At 35.1% G+C, this 16,762-nt stretch overlaps 1 protein-coding gene across 1 annotated transcript; it reads left to right on the forward strand.

Annotated features, from left to right (window-relative positions):
- The first annotated feature begins 538 nt into the window (after positions 1 to 538).
- Ir51b (Ionotropic receptor 51b) lies at positions 539 to 3,054 on the forward strand. The gene is made up of 2 exons (XM_014229693.3): positions 539 to 1,181; positions 1,525 to 3,054. Exons 1-2 carry the CDS (start codon positions 582 to 584, stop codon positions 2,662 to 2,664), a joined length of 1,740 nt encoding a protein of 579 aa, XP_014085168.3. The 5' UTR covers positions 539 to 581; the 3' UTR covers positions 2,665 to 3,054.
- The last annotated feature ends 13,708 nt before the right edge of the window (positions 3,055 to 16,762 follow it).

Genomic DNA, 16,762 nt, shown 5'->3' on the forward strand with positions numbered 1-16,762 from the left:
GTTCAAAGATCGACGAATTTCAGTTGAGATCCCAGGTTCAATAAAAGCACATAGTCCCCAAGTAATATAACCCTTTAGGTACTTGAACTTCCGAAGACGCTTGCGGCTAACAAAGCACAAACGTGTAGAGAAATGTTTGTCGGTTAAAATCTTGTACAGTTGAATGAGTGCCAAAAATTTTCCAGGATATCTATCGTTATATTTAACTCTAATTAACGGCTTGAAGCTTGATTCATAACTTCATTCTAGACAAATATTAAAACGGCATCTAGATGAAGGATTTCTGATATTTACAAAACGGAACAAGCTAATTACAAATCACTGTCATAGCTGAATAAGCCGCTTCTATTATCAACTACAATGTTTCACTTCATAACGGCTGGCCTCGCCCACATGTTCAAATAGTTGTTAACCAACAATATTTGCGTTTTGATTACAATCGCTGGAAAATCAAATACGCTTGCCAGCCAAGCAAACATAAACGATATTTGGATTAAACTCGTCGGCATACAAAACGTATTAAATAAAAGCAACGCTCATAGGTGCACTTGCAGTCAGTCTAAAACCTTCGTCTACTCAAAATGCAACACTGCAAGTTTCTAGTATGTCTCACCGCATTGGTCAACAACTACAGCCTTGTCATTGACTTTGTAACATATAGGCACAGTGTGAATCCTTTGGAAGGCATAATAATCTTTGAAACGAAAGCATACGCTAGCGACGGCATAATACAAGAGCTGCATCAGCGTCTACATATACCGCAGGTTATTGTGAAAAATGTGACAACACCAAATATAAAAAAATTTATGAGTATGAAAAGCATCGCTTTGATCTTCATGGAAAAACTTGACAAATCGCATACATGGACATTAGTTGCTGAAAGTTTACATCATCATTCCTACATACCGATGGTTTTTCTTAGCCAAACTGTACCACAGCTGGATGAACAGTTAAGATTCTTCAACTATTTCAGACAACAAAATATGCTCAATACGGTTGTGTTGTTTCGTGTGAATAACACACTGATGGTACGCACGGCTATAGCTTACCCTAAAACGCAGATAATCGCTGTGGAGCCCAGTAACTTCAGCGGTTTTGTCTGGCCAAAATATCGGAATGTGTTCGGTTATAATTTTCAGTTGAGTTATTTCAACGATACGCCGATAGTTTACAAACAAGTGGTAAGTACGTGCAGCAGACTCTTAAGCTAAGCACATATTGTGAGAGACGAACCAAAAGAGTGATTGGCGTGAAGAACGGAGCAGCGGTGTTAGAAGAAAAATTTGACGAAGTCACACCCACTTTTGGGTAACATATGTATATATTTCTCATAAGCTGCTGGATGTAACTCAGTCGGATGTATTAAGACCAAGTGCATCTAATATTCGGCTTCAACGATTCTTAGCTATTTCTTTCTGATATTTAGCTCATTCTTACTGGTTTTTGGTTCGATTTGATTACACGCTCCACTATGTGCTTAGCTTTAGACTTAAAAATTTTAAATAATACATGCTTTGCTCATAGACGAACAATCGCACTGAACTGCGTGGTCTTATTGGGAATGTGCTAAACATCCTCATGAAACGTATAAATGGCACGTTCACAGTATTTGATTTACCAATGAATGAATCTATGATGGATATGATCGATATGACAGCCAATCTAGTCTCACGTACCGATCTAATTCATCCTGCCATGGAACGTAGCTATCCGGTATTTCAAACAAAGGCTTGCATAATGGTACCCTTCGAATCTGGTATACCGTTGAGTTGGTATCTCTTGTATCCTTTCGATAGCCTCACATGGCAACTACTTGGTTTTCATTTTATTTTAATTGTTTTATTATTCATCGTCATTCATCGCAATTATAGACATAGTTGCGATCTTGTGCAACATGTATTATTCGTGTTGAAATTATTTCTTGCACAACCGGTGTTTCTGCCCGGTATTAGAAGCGTCACAAGAGGTGTGTTTCTTATTTATTTCGGTGGACTTTTCGTAGTTATCGTGAGTGTATATGAGGGTAGTTTGACCTCGCTGTTTAGTACTCACGTTCGCATGCCAGCAGTTCGCACGCCTGAGGATCTGCTAAAAACCGATTTAAAGATTGCTATTGCAAACATCGAAAGAGAGCTTTATTTCGCGGCCAAATTATTGCCGGCATCACTCGAGTCGCGTGTATATAATATTGGAGATTTCTCAGCAATTGAGTCTTTGAATGGCAGTATTTCCTTTGCCTATATAATGACCAGTCACAAGTGGTTGTGGTATGAGAAGCGACAAAAGCATTTAGAAATTCCAGTGTTTCGTATCACCACCGGAAATTTGTGTACGCCCAACATACTACAGTGTTTTGCGCTGCAAAAGCATTCGCCTTTCGAGAGAATGTTAAAAATGATCTCTCTCGAATTGCAAGAATTTGGTTTTGTTAACCATTGGTTGGCGCAAGTAAGTCCTGCGGCCAAATTTCAGCTAAGCAACGAGACTGGTATGACTCAGGTGCCTTTGAGCTTGGCACATTTTACATTGGGATTCCATATATTGTTTGTGGGTTGGCTTCTAGCATTGTTTGCTTTTGTGGTCGAGTTGATCATTTGGAGACGGCAAGAGATCTTCGCTTCGAGCATCATTTTACGGCTGAGAAATGCTTGGAGGCATGAGTAGCAGCATTTGAAGACATGTTTGAAGTGGAAATATAAAAGGCAAGAATAACGAATAAGAATTACCGAACTGATGAAAGTATACAAAGGGGAAAGGGGGGCAATAATGCGATGGGTGGAAAAGATATGTATATAAATGAAAGAGAGGATGTGAAAAAGAAGTGATAGCAAGTAAAGTTTTGGATAATAATGAAAACTAAACTAAATGTGAAAACAAAATGGTAAAATAAAGTATCTATAAATTTGAGAACAAGGATAATTGAGAGAAATAAAAAAAAATAGAAATTAAAACGGAGCAATAAGGAGAAAAATGATAAAAGGATATATATACATATGGATCATGTAAAGAGAGATGTAGAAAAAATAAAAAATAAAATGTAAAAAAAAAACAAAATTAGCAAACGATGGAAAGAGAAGTGGAAAAATATGGAGAGAAAAAGAAATGAATAGTCAGCAGCAAAAATTAAAAATAGTAAGGCATGAAATAAGGAGTTAGATAGAAAGGGAGAGTTTTTCGATCATTTATTATTTTGTTTTTTATGCCGGAAATAAAAGTTTCATTAAATTTTTTAATTTTTTTTTTAATTAAAATCACATCCCAGCAGTAATGTTTCTTTCAACCAAGCTGATAAATTAAAAAACTTTAGAAAAAATATATTTCTTTTAAAAATTTTAGAAACTCAACAACAACTTTATTTAACAAATTCAAACATTTTTTATTACACACTTTTTTTGAAATTTTGAAAAAAAATAAAAAATTGGTTCAAATTAATGATTACAAACTCAAAATAAGAATATTTATATAAGTTTTAAGTACTTCCAGTTGTTTAAAAAAAAATTTTATTTTGTGTTTGAAAAAAAATTTTGATTTTTATATCTAAATTTTTTTGTAATTTTTAATTACAAATAAAAAAATTTACGAAAAAAAATTTTTTATTCAAATCTTTTATTAAACATTTTTTTATTTAATATTTACAAAAGTAAATAAAATTTTAAAGTTTGAATAATTTTTTAATTAGTTAATTGGTTGAAAATGCTTTTACATTTTTTATAGTTCTATTAGATTTAATTTTGATAAAAAAAATTGTATAAGAAGAAATTTTTCAATGCAGCATTTTGAAAAAACAAAAAATGATTTTAAATTTTTATTACTTAAAATAGTATTATTTTTATAAGTACGTATAAAGTTATTGAAAAATTAAAACCAAAAAAAAAAAATATGTCAAATTTTAAGAGAACTCGAAGATAATGTAGTAACGAAAAAATATTACATACATTTTTAGTTAAATAAGTATATTAAAATTTTTAAGAAAACTATTATATAGAAAGTAACTATTATATAATATAAGGGATTAGCTATATTTTGTGATGTTCAGGAATTTCTAATATCTTTGTATAATTACATGTACTGCTCTTACTGTATGTATTTGTGTGTGTAAATTTATAAATAAACGTAAATAAATAAATAAATAATTAATAGTATTTTGTTTATTAATTTTTGTATGCAATGACAACGAGAAAATTATTAAAAAAAAAAAAAATATCACACATATGAAAAAAATATTTTATTTAACAGCTGAATAAATTTTGCAAGTATGAATATATGCTAATTTTAGTTAATATATTTTATTTAGATATTTTTTTATTGTAATAAAATTCAAAAATTGTAATAAAATTTAAAAAAATTAAAAAATAAATGTGAAACCATAAATGTCTCACTAAAGAAAAAAGTTTAATTAATTTATAAAACGATTTTCAAACAATACAAAATATTTTCATAAAAAAATTAAAAATTAGTTTTTGAGAAATATAGAAATATTTTTGTAAAATATTTCACAAAATATTATATACTAATCATTTTTTATTTAGATATTTTTTATTTGATTCGCACATTTTTTAAATAAAAAGGATTTAAGAATATTTTTATTTAAAAAAAATTACAAAGAAATTTTAAAAAAATTCAGTTATAATTTTCCAACATATTTAAATTTTACAGTTTTGAACATGGCTCTATTCTTAAACTAGTCAATAGGCTGAAGTACTTGGGACTTCATGGCTAGAAAGCTCACATGGAAGCCAAGCATCGAGGAGAAATTGAGGAAGGCATCGATCGCATTATTCTACTGTAAATACTTAGCAATTAGGAAGAGGTGGGGCATTCGGGTGAAAACAAACAATAGCACTCAATGCCATCTTACAAGTTGCACCTGTAGACAAGCTGAGTATATGAGACACATTGAATTTCTGTACTACTTCAATTGCATTCCTTACAATCTACAGCACTATATCGCGGAGCCTTCACATAGCGGTTCCTTCTCTGTTCACACGATAGGAGGTGGAGCAATAGGAAGTGGAATCTTCTATCAGGAGCTCTCCATCAACTCTAATTTCAGGCTACCCGACCACTGTAGGGTCTTTCAAGCGTAAGAGTGCAGCCTTCTTCAGAGAGGTGTGCATTCACTCCGATAACCCAGCACCTATATTGGCTTTGAGATCGCTGACTGTGCGCTCAAACCTAGTAAATTAGTGCGTGCATTGCCTTATTAACAACTGCTTCAAACTTTTTCCATATTAGACTTGTTTGGGTGCCCGATCACAGCGGAATCGCCGGAAACTGCAAAGTCGATGAGCCTGCTACGCAGGACACCCTTACGCCAGTTTCAACCGATTGGTATCAAATCGGTTGTTCGATGTCCTCTTGCGTTCTAGCTCTGGACTTATGTACCTCCCATGAGCTTGGCAGGCGCTGATCGACTTTTACCAGACTGAGATTGAAATATATCGGTACACACACCTTTGTTGAACCTAGAGAAGTGGCTGGGATTGATATTAAGATCTGTAATGATCTGCTGATGCACTTTAAGGATTTTTGATAACACAAAGAACAAATATCGACGCACGTGAATTAATACGAGTTTTATTTTGCATCAACCCTACGACCTAACCTAACCTAATATGAACAAAAATGTAATTCAAATTTTGACGGAAATTAAACAAAAACAACATTTGAATACAATTGAAATCCACTCATAATCACAATTAGAATAAAATACAATACAACCACAATACAATTACTGTCATAACCATATTTTCTTTGACACACTCGTTCTTTTAGTCAATACTAATGTCAGCAAGTCAACAAATAAAAATGCAATTCTAATATTTATTTTATATTTCGGATATATATTCTACACATATATAAATGTCATATACCTACATCCAATATAACAGTTCAACTTCCGAAATATCATCATAACCGATTTTCCAAGCCATAAACTTATAAAAATGTCAGCTTCATACGTCCAAGCAAAGTAAGGCGATAACCTAAAGCGAGAGCTGCCATTATCAGCGCACTTGGGAATGTGAATGTGTGTGTGCACGTGAATATGTGTTCATGTTTGTATGTGTGTGTGTGTGATGACAGTCATAACAGGCAGCTGTAACGCTTCGTATAATGTTGCATTCATATCGCCAAAGAAAAAATATAAAAACAAATAAGCAACGAATGGCAACGCCAACTCAGCTGTCAAATGAAATATTCATGATGATTGCTAAGCTCTACGATATTCAGGTAAACCTCGCATGCAAACGGATACGTCAACATGGGAAGCTGAAAATTTGTTGTTGGATTAAGCGAATTGAGCATTGCTGGAGAATTAAGGAACTTAAATATGAAAGTGTGTATTGGAGCAAGTGTAGGCGATAAAATTTCGAAATAATACAAGTATTGTGTTGCTATAGCTTGCGTAAGGGCAAGCGCCTATAAATATGCAACTAAATGCTTAAAATCAGCTCATTTTACATTTGAAAAGTCTTTCAGTAAAGAAAACTAAGCTGTAATTTCTAAGCAGTGGCGCCTTAGATATTTGAGTGCTTTTTCCCAGTATACTGTCTCTAGAGACAAGTTTATGTTACGTTTCAAATTGCCATGGAGCTTTACATCTGAAGATTGCTTGATATCTTTCCTTCAATGCACCTAAGCAATGCACAGTCTCTCGAAACTGGTATTACAGGTTAGTTGTAGCAGCATATAATATTCTCCAAATACTATAGTTGCGGTCTACTTTTGATGATATTAAGCCAGCTACATGCCGGTTACATAGATTCGACAAACTTCGCGTTCTAATGGAAGAATTATTATTATTTTTTTTTATGTTTTGGTGAACTCTTTTTGCTTCTCTGTTTAGCATTTTAGGATAGCGACAAATTGTGGTAAGACTAATAAAAGATTTATGATAACGCACGTTTGGCATAGAGTTAGTTTATAGAATGTTTTGGCTGTCTACTGGACTGAGGTAACATTACTTACTTGTGAAAAGACTCGAAGCTCAAATCTCTCTTGTAAATACTGAAATAATTTGCAGTATAAGCAGTAATGGGTGAGAGCAATAGCGAAAGAAATATGTTCAACATATATGGTACACAGTTCTCTGGGTATAATTCAGGAAAATTATTATACGAACCTCATCAACGTCTGTGTAATCTTTTTTCTCATATGTTATATACTTATATATTTTATCGAATTTACATTGTAAAAGAGTGCAGTACATATTCTACCGATTTTTCTTAGCCGATTGAGTTTAGCTTGTGAGTCGAAACTCTGCTACAATTATACCTATAAAAAATGTGTGTCGTGGCCAGGCTAGGGTTCGATAACGATCAATGAAGAAAATGTTTTAGACATTTACCGTGCGCTATGTTTTCGAAGAAGAAAGTTAATTTGACCATGTATGTATGTCTGCCCGTCCTTCTAAATATACGCGAAATAGTCGCTCAGTTTTTGAGATATCGATCTGAAGTTTTGCACTTATGCTTTTCTTGCCAAGATGCGGCTCATTTGTCGTAACCGCTGAAATCCGACCACTATAACATATAGCTGCCATACAAACTGATCAAACAGAACCAAGACTTTGTAGAGAAATTTTTTTTAATTAATAAGATACATGTTCACGAAATTTGGTATGGATTATTATTCAAGAAAAGGCTACAATTTCCGTAGAAATAATTCAAATCGAAATATTATAGCGTGTAGCTGCTATACAAAATAACGAATCAAAATCAAGTTCTATATGGAAAAATTTTTTATTTGACAAATTATTATCAAGAAATTCGACACAGATTATTTGCTAAGACATGGCTACAATCTCCGAACATATTGTTCCGACTTAGTTTGCCTGCCGCCAAAGTTAACGTTTTTTCTCAAAAAGCGTTACGAAAATTTTTCTCGCGCGCGAAAGTGAATGCCTCAGAAATTACAAATATATGCTCCATCTGCGCTTCGCAAATATTTTCACCAACAAGGTGTTGTACTATATATAATTTGTATGAATAATCGATGCATAAGCAAAAAGTAGCACGTTCTGCACGAAATCACTGTCTCTCAACGGTGTATATAAAAATAATTTTGTTAACCAATTTTATTTTTTTTAAACTGTCTCTACGTCGACCTTCGCTAGCATTTTTAAGTGGCTTATTGCGCAACCGAAAAGCATAATATCAGTGCAGCCACTTTGAAATACAACAAACAGCAACTGTCCGATATTTTTTTTGACTTGTGCAATTGCCAAGCACTTTAGGGCGAACGAAATCATGTGGAAAATGGATGTGTGTGTAGAAAAGTTAACAACGTAAAAGAAAATGAAAAAGCGCATACAGTTTCAATGGTGCGAAGTTGAAATTTTATTTAATGTGTTTAAGGCTACGAGGGTGGTTGGTTAAAACAGGATCTTTTATTAGTTCATACTAAAGAACTATAGACCTACTGTCTATAAATGCAACACTGCGTCCTTCAAGCTACATTGCAACTCTGTTGAGAACAGCAACTGGTTTGGCGCGGTCTAAAATGAATACAAGAACAAGGACGAAAAATATTAATTCTGTGCTGTATTGTAAAACAACTAACTGGTTTATAGATATAAACTAGCTGCATCTTAGCAGCTGCTTCAATCAGTTTTTATGGCAAAAAGAATTTCAGTAAAATTAGTTGGTGAAACTCTGTAAAAATTCTACTACATTTTTAATCTCACACCTACTTATAGATTACTAAAAAATATTGACCAATCTGCGCTAGAAATAATCGTTAAAAAAATATATTGACAAGTAGAAAATTAAATTGACGTTAATATGTTTTCATATTTTTACTACTTTTGGATTTTGTATGAAATGAAAGAGTCTAAATCTTGAACAAAATGCATAATCATTCAATGATTTCGACTGTGGTAGCTCGATAGAGCCGTTGCGGTACCGCAAATATGCTGCAAAAAATGTGCTATAATATTTAAGGAACATCCTAAAATGCTTACCGTCAGCATACACACACGTACGCTAGCCTTGTGGCATTTTCCTGCCTACTTCAACGGCATGTGGCATGTGGCATGTAGCATGTGCTAATATGTACAGTTTGCAGCCTGCATGCACACACACACAGATATACATTCATGAATGTGTTTATGCACTGCCTGCAATTCGCTGCTACGTGCCAAACTATCGCAATTCAAGCTGCTTGCCACACGCTGCACCCACGCGCTCTCGACAGCGACTGAACGCAATATTAGACAGGTGAAAATTATTATGATTGCAAGGCATTGTAGGTAAGCAGCAAGTTTCACACACACACACACACCCACGTTGACCGAGCAACCGCATGCCTCATCTAATGCCATTTGGCTTGGCGCTTCCTTCTATTCAATATGCAACGTTGCATGCGCGCAAATTCATTGCTTCGTGTGTGTTCGTTTGCCGATTCCGCTGCTATTAACTATTAGTTGTTTGTTGAGTTGTTTGCTGCACAACTTGCTTGTTGGTTACTCATACGCCCGGTTGGCACAGCTGGTATGTCAGTTTTGCCGCTCATCTCACCTGGCAACTGGTTGCACGAGCGCAAAATGCCGTTGTTTGGCCAAATAAGCAGCTCTGGCAGTATTTCTGTGCATACATATGTGTGTATGAGTATGTGTTAATGCTCCGTCTGGCTGTGGTCAGTGAGCATGAATTAAGACAAGTGCAGATTATTTAATGAACTCACCGCATGTTGGAGAGACGGTCAGCGCTGGTTTGTTGATGACGGCATCTAATTGGTATACGATGAGCTATTTATGGTGTAAGTATATTTTGCTGAAACTTCTCGCAAGTTGATGTGCTTACTAGCGTGTTTACTGACTTTTGGCAGGTAGCTAACTTCAGAAATAATAAAATACTTTAACTATCACTTAAACGACGCTTAGCGGTAAATCTAAATATAGATTATCAGTTTGAGAGAATTTTCTATTGAACTTGTATACACATAAGTCCGTCAGTTCACGTTGTGCTGAAGCTCGGTTTTACAATACCGTCAAGTTATGTTTTCCATATAATATCTATTGCATCTGCACAAGAAATGTCTACTTGTCAGCATCCTACAAAAATGTAAAGTGAATATTTTATGTCACTGCAACAACAACAACAATGTCTCGCTTGTCTAGCATTAAAGCTTTTTAACCTTACTTTACTTTTAAGTTCTAGAAACATCTTTAATATGAATCCGACACACAAGTATTTACTTTTTTTAAATTTTCTGAAATCTACGTTGAAATCTACGCATTCTTTAGTGGGTTTTGTACTTTATTCGTTTTGTTAGACTCTCAAAGACTACAATTAACCATTAATACCCTGAATAGCTAAAAGTGCAAAATCAGCCACTATCTCAATGCCTAAAATAACTTTGAACTTCCTTTAAAGTGACCTAGCTTTAGAATTCGAACATAAGTTGCATGCCTCAAGCTCCTTAGAAAACGTCAGACAATCTGCTTGATCCAAATAACTGACAACATTAACTTAAACCTCTATAAATTAACCTCTGATATAACTTAGTCTAACCTAGCTTAAGAACTCAGAAAAACGCTCAAAGAATTCAAACAAGGCTCACATGTCTCAGGCTCCTTAGTAGGCATCTTACAATCTTCTTGGTCTAAATTACCGACAACATAACCTTAAGTCCCAATAAAATAACCTCTGATATAACTTAGTTTAAGAACTCGAACAAAAATCCTGACGTTTTTAAAATGAAGATACATAGAAGTATAATATTTGCTTGCTTTTAACTAAATTCCGCTATCATTTTATTACTTAATTTAGTAATTTAGTTTTTTTTTTTCAGAGCTCAGCTGTCATTTTACCTCCTTTAAATATATCAAATGTGTCCTTAAAATAGTGCAATCACTTTCATTTGACCATTCCTCTGCTTCTCCCCCAGCAGTGGTTTACATACTTACAAAATGTCCAGTGCATAGTAATTACGGTTGACATTCCCCGTTAACTGCAATTTAACAATTATGTCCCAATTACGAACGATTTAGTATTTAGCTGAGAACAATGCAATTTGCGGTCAAATTTATTGGGCCATAATGGACTAAATATAGTATGAGTATTAGTTAAAGCTATACGGGAAGGAAGGAAAGTATGTGGTTGCGAATTTCTGCTTAAACGAAGTGGATGTGTTTCTAAATCGGGACATAATGCAACAATTTTATAACGTTAGCTGTAAGGAAGGGGTTTTACGAAGAAAGCAGCTACACGCAGATTTGGTACGATCGAATCAAACAAGCGGCTTTCTTTAGAAAATAAATGTGAATAAATCAAAGGGGAGAAAAAGTCGTGTATTAAAATTAAGAGCGATAACTCAAAAACTCAGGGACTAGTTCGCGTATATACAGACCGACGGACAGCTCAACACGCTGATCATTTATATAGATTTAAATGGAATGTAGTTGGAGTTGTTAGCGAGTGGAACTCTATCTGGAAGTTTCATCAACAAATAAGGGAGTAAAACAATAATTTGAAGACATAGGCTTGGACCACTTGGAAAAGCTTAACGGGGAAACAAAAACCGAAGGACAAAGCGTGGTGAACTTGAACTTGAGATATGCTATAAAGCAAAATATTATTCACATGTATTAAGTAGAGGCCACCAGTGATGATTTTAGTCCAATATTAAACCTAAAAGAGCCGCTGACTTGAAGAGTTTGTTTATATTGTTGGTTCGAAACCAAACTGGTTTTTTCAAAATTCTTTTTGGAAACTAATATAGGTATATAGTTTTAAGCTTTCGTCTTTATGCTTAGGAACACCCGAGTACATAATTATCGATAGATATGAGAAAAAGATCGCAAGAAGTTTAATAGAGACCACCACTAATGACTTTTGGTCTGAATTCAAAACGAATAGCGCCAGAAAAAACAGAAATATTGTCTATAAGAAGTTTTTGTTAGGTGCAATCTCTCGGCAACAAGCTGATTCGAAAATTTTTGAAAGATTCTCCACAAATAAACGCGCTTTGAAAAATAATAAAGGTATAAGATTTTTCAATTTCCTTACTCTAACCACATAACCGCATAATCAACCAAAGGAAGCCTTCGAGTCTTTAGCATTATATGGAACCCAAATAAAAGCCGCTGAATTTCAATTAAATCAAATTGTTGCTACCATTGGAGATATGTAAATATTACGTAATACTCGCATTGAGACTTGAGTTAAAAAAATGCTTTCCACCAGCTGTATAAAATTAATTTTGTATTTGTAGCGGAAACACAGCGAGTGAAGCGTACGCAGATTTCTGCAGTTTGAATATTAATGAGGCGACGTGACCTACAGGTGCAACTGAACAAAATGCTGCGCTTTCGTATACATACATACTTGTATATGTGAACAGTGTTTAAGAAGTAAAAAAAGATAAAAAAAATGTTTTTTGGTGAGGTTTTCATTTTTAAGCAGTTTTAATATTGTGGAAGCAAGAGCAATTAAATTATGTTTTTGACTCGCCACATAATATTTCTGGATTTCACTGGATGCGTAAATAGAGGAGAGATTCGAACACCCTAATCGAATTAAATAAACTAGAAGAAAGCTCTAAACTGCAAGCTAGTTCAAGGAATGTCAAATTTCAATATTCTCAGTATGAGAAGTACAGGTTATGAGGAAGACTCACATGTAAGTTTTTGCGCTGAGTCTCACGGTTTCTCAAGGTTTTTATATGAATATTTGGTATTGAGAAATCCAACGCTTAGACAGCGGCATCAAAGTTCAAATAACCGGTTTATACCGGTAATATTCTGAAGTTCGAGGCTTAAATCAAGGGGGAATCCTAAGACAAATGGCATAAAAGACGCTTCTTCTAAACACTCAATGCAAGCAAAAAAAACCTTGCTTGAAGAAATAGTAGGACAGTCATACTCATTCCACATACCTCTCGATATTGAAATTAATCGGGAAGAATACGATTGATTTACTATGGAAATATTTGGGTGCTGAGTTTTCAGCATAAGTTAGTTTGGATTCGGTGGCTGATTCAAAGATCGCACTTGGACGGCTATATGCAGTACTTTGTGAAGCCATAAAATCTTTTGTATTAAAAATTTTGTTAGGCCTTTAATTTCGGGACAATCAAATAGAAAGATGTTTCCAGATGTTAATGCCAGAAATGGTCACACATTCTTCTTTAGTATTTTGGGGTCATGGTAGCAAAAAAAAATTCCCAAAGAGCAATACTGCTGAGAGGGCAGTCCTTAGCCGCATATAAAACCGGATAAGTATCAGTTAAGTAAAGTGCGTATTTTAGGCATTTAGTCTCTAACTAGGGACTATATGTAAATATAAGCTGATAAAGCTGCTAGAAAGAGAAGCAACACAAAAATTAAACTCAAATTTCCAATCTGCGCTGTATATAAACTCATAAAATCGCTCCGTCCTAGGCTGCTATGATCAACCATTAACGGCTAATTTGTATGTCGCGTCCAACTAATTTTCAAGCGCTAAATGCGAATAACCAATGCAAATTAATATAGTTAAGTGGAACGAGGAAATGGAGCACACCTTTTCCAATATAATTTTCCACTAGATTTATAATATTATTGCAACGCCTGTCAAACGTGCCAACGCATTTGCCCATGCACTACATGGTATGGTTGGCAATACCACGGAGCCCATCGTTAGCCAGCAGGAAGTGCGCGCTTAAGCGCCGTCATGAATAAATGAAAATCCGCGCTGGCTAATGTAAAAGTTTTAACCGCAAGAACGATTTTAAAGTGACCAAATTTTTTTGCACAAAAAAAATATTTAACATATTTGTTTTGCGTGCTTCGCCTGAAAGTATGCTAAAACAGATTCAAGTGGTTTACACGCATCGCTTGGCAGCGTCGTAAATCACAGCGTAGCGCACACACACACACACATGCAACGCACTTTTCACTCACTTTGTGCAAGAATCAACTAATTTGAATGACAGAAAGTGAAGGCGAAAAGGATTAGGAACACTCTCACTGACTAATTTTCATTTTGGCCACTTTGTTCGGCGTGGGCGGCCAGCAAGAAATTTTTTCCTCGCAATTTTCGCCATTAATTGCCATTCAGAATGAGTTTGGCAAGGGTAAAATAAATATATACATGCATACATACATGTCTGTATATCTATTTGTGTGGGATTTTTTTCGAAAAGCTGTGGTCAGCGACTAATCCGGCATTTCGTATGGTAATAGTGAATGAAAAATGTGGAAAATTGCAAAAGTCAAGCGTGAGAACTAGCAGCTACTGTACTGTGTATTATTAAAACATTAAATACCGAATCAATTATTAATTCCGAAATTTCGGTATCCCGAAAATATTTGTAATATGTAAAAAACGCATGACCTAACAGCTACTAAGCTCTGTATGTGTGTTAAGGCATTAAATAGCGAATCAACTGTTCATCCCGAAATTTCGGGATCTCGAATATGTTTCGTATGCAAAAATTAATCGTGAGCTACTATACCTAGTATAAGTAAAGCATTAAATACCGAATCAACTCTTTAATCCCGAAATTTTGGAATCCCGAAAAATGTAATAGCGTTGAATAATAAAATTATTTAAAATAAAATGTCTGTAATTTTGAGAACTCGAAAATGTTTCGTATAAAAATCAAGCGTGAGAACTAGCAATTTCGAAATTCCGAAAAATTTAAGATGCATCAAAAAATATTTAAAGCAACCTCGATTCAAAAACTCTATTCAAAAAAATGTTTTGAAATAATATGAACCCGAAATTTCAGGATACCGAAAGCGCTTCCAAGCTTAAGAAAAAGTAACCCCGGTTAAGAAACTCTACTTAAAAAATTGGTCAAAATAATAGCAACCCGAAACTTCGGGATCCCGAAAGCTTATTTCCATCCATCAATAAAAACACCAGCGCTATATAATACATACCTCAGTATCTATGTATGGTATATACATATGTACATAGTTTGCTAAGACGACCACTACACCGCGCATACAAGATGAACGGACATCGCACCGGAAGCAAAGCAACTAAGCTCAGCGAAAATTCAAATTCAAGCTACCGCACAGCTGTATCGCCAACCAGCGAGCGACAGTCCATACGCTTGGTCAGCTTAATTGTTAGCAACTTGGCTGTCTTACGCTGCTGACTGCAGCCAATTTCTGCACTGCTGCCACCCGCACACATCAAAACATACACGCATGCACATACAGCGCTTCACGCGCTTTAACTTCTTCCGGCCACTAGCTTCTCTACTGCTGACGATAGCGCCTTTCTGTGAAGTAGATAAATTGCCCAACATCATGAATTTATTATACTGCTACATGCACTTGCACTTCAGTTGGCATTTTTTTCGGTTGACACCTTCAAGCGTGGGCAACAAAGCTCAGCTTCTCAACTCGTTCTTGGAGTTGGCACTACTTTTTATTAATTTGTTGTTGTTGCTGCTGTTGCATATGAGCTGTATCGCGTACGCCTTAAACTGGCGCAACCATTTGGAAAAACGCATACTTTGCACACAGTTCCTGCAAGCCACTAGCAACAGCTAAGATGAAGTCGACTTCTAAGCTCGCTACGTAGCGCGTGTGAATCTCTTACACAGCTGCCAACTGGCCACGAAGATTAATATTTTGTGTTTGTGGTTGGTAAGCGAAAGTGATAAAAAAAGCTACAACCAAAGTTGTTGTCGCTTAGTTGAACAACTGGCAGAAGTTGAAGCGTATAATTTAAGACTCTCTACATATTTTCTTAAATTAAAGCATATTCGTTAGGGGACTTAGGCCGGTCACTCAGGTGTAGTAGCTAGTAGTTCGACAGCAGCTGGGTTCAAGCTCAATTCAGAACTATAATGCTCGTTTTCAGGCAGTAATGACCAACATGCTTTTTAAGTCGAACATAGTATATGAGAGAATCTATCCACTACCGATATATTATGCCTCCAGCTTTAATATTGAACTTCTTGCTTCTTCTACCTCTTAAAAACCTGTACGCTTCTATGACTGCGTGATGCTAAGGGCTGCGCAGTCTTCTTGTTTTTACGCGAAACCAAGAAATGTACCTGGTACAAGTCAGTGCGAAACGATTTCTGCGCCCGCAAGCCAATAATACGGAATTATTAGCCAGAGAAATCATTCGTAGACCTTGCTCTGCATAAAGTTTTTGGTGGGTATTTGCGAATCTCTCATTATAAAGCAACTAAAAATTGCTCATAATTGTGAATGAAATATGGACCAGTAATGTCTCTACATTTATCGAAAATATCAAGATAATCTTGCAAAAACCGTTCCAACAAAATCTCAGCTCTTGAAACAGAGTATATAACTCTTTTACACTGAAAATAGCTCCCGAAGTTGAATCTCGGTTTGATGCTAAATCAGATGGGTTTTCATTATTACGATAAGGTTCCGGTTATATTGTAGCATAAATTATATACTACTTGCGAAACTTCTTCTATGGATACCGTTGATCGTCATTAGCACTCGTTAGCAATAATGTCCTTACAGAAAGCATTAAAGTTTATTTTTAGGTATTTCAATATTTTAGCACTTATGCCAAGAGTTTTCTCTGGTGTTGTAACAAGCAAAAATACGAACAGGGTCTCTGTATATGAACAAATGGTAGGTTCCATAGATATAGTTGCTTCGCAACTCAGTCATGTCGAAACCTTGGTGAGTGTTTCTACGCTCTTGGAGGACGTTTAGATGGTTCTCTTACCAATCGAATCCTTGCAAAATATTACTTGTAAGTCGCTTCACCCCAATTTAAAGAATTTCGATCAAACTTCTACCAAATATATTAAACGTATCGAAAGAAAACAATCA

The sequence above is a fragment of the Bactrocera oleae genome, chromosome 4, assembly GCF_042242935.1.
Source record: "Bactrocera oleae isolate idBacOlea1 chromosome 4, idBacOlea1, whole genome shotgun sequence".
Lineage (NCBI taxonomy): Eukaryota > Metazoa > Arthropoda > Insecta > Diptera > Tephritidae > Bactrocera > Bactrocera oleae.

Bases quoted from the DNA above. Each gene is read 5' to 3' on its own strand.
- Ir51b (XM_014229693.3), top strand. From the start codon at position 582: ATGCAACACTGCAAGTTTCTAGTATGTCTCACCGCATTGGTCAACAAC. The intron at 1,182-1,524 runs GTAAGTACGTGC...CTTTGCTCATAG, and splicing joins CGATAGTTTACAAACAAGTG to ACGAACAATCGCACTGAACT.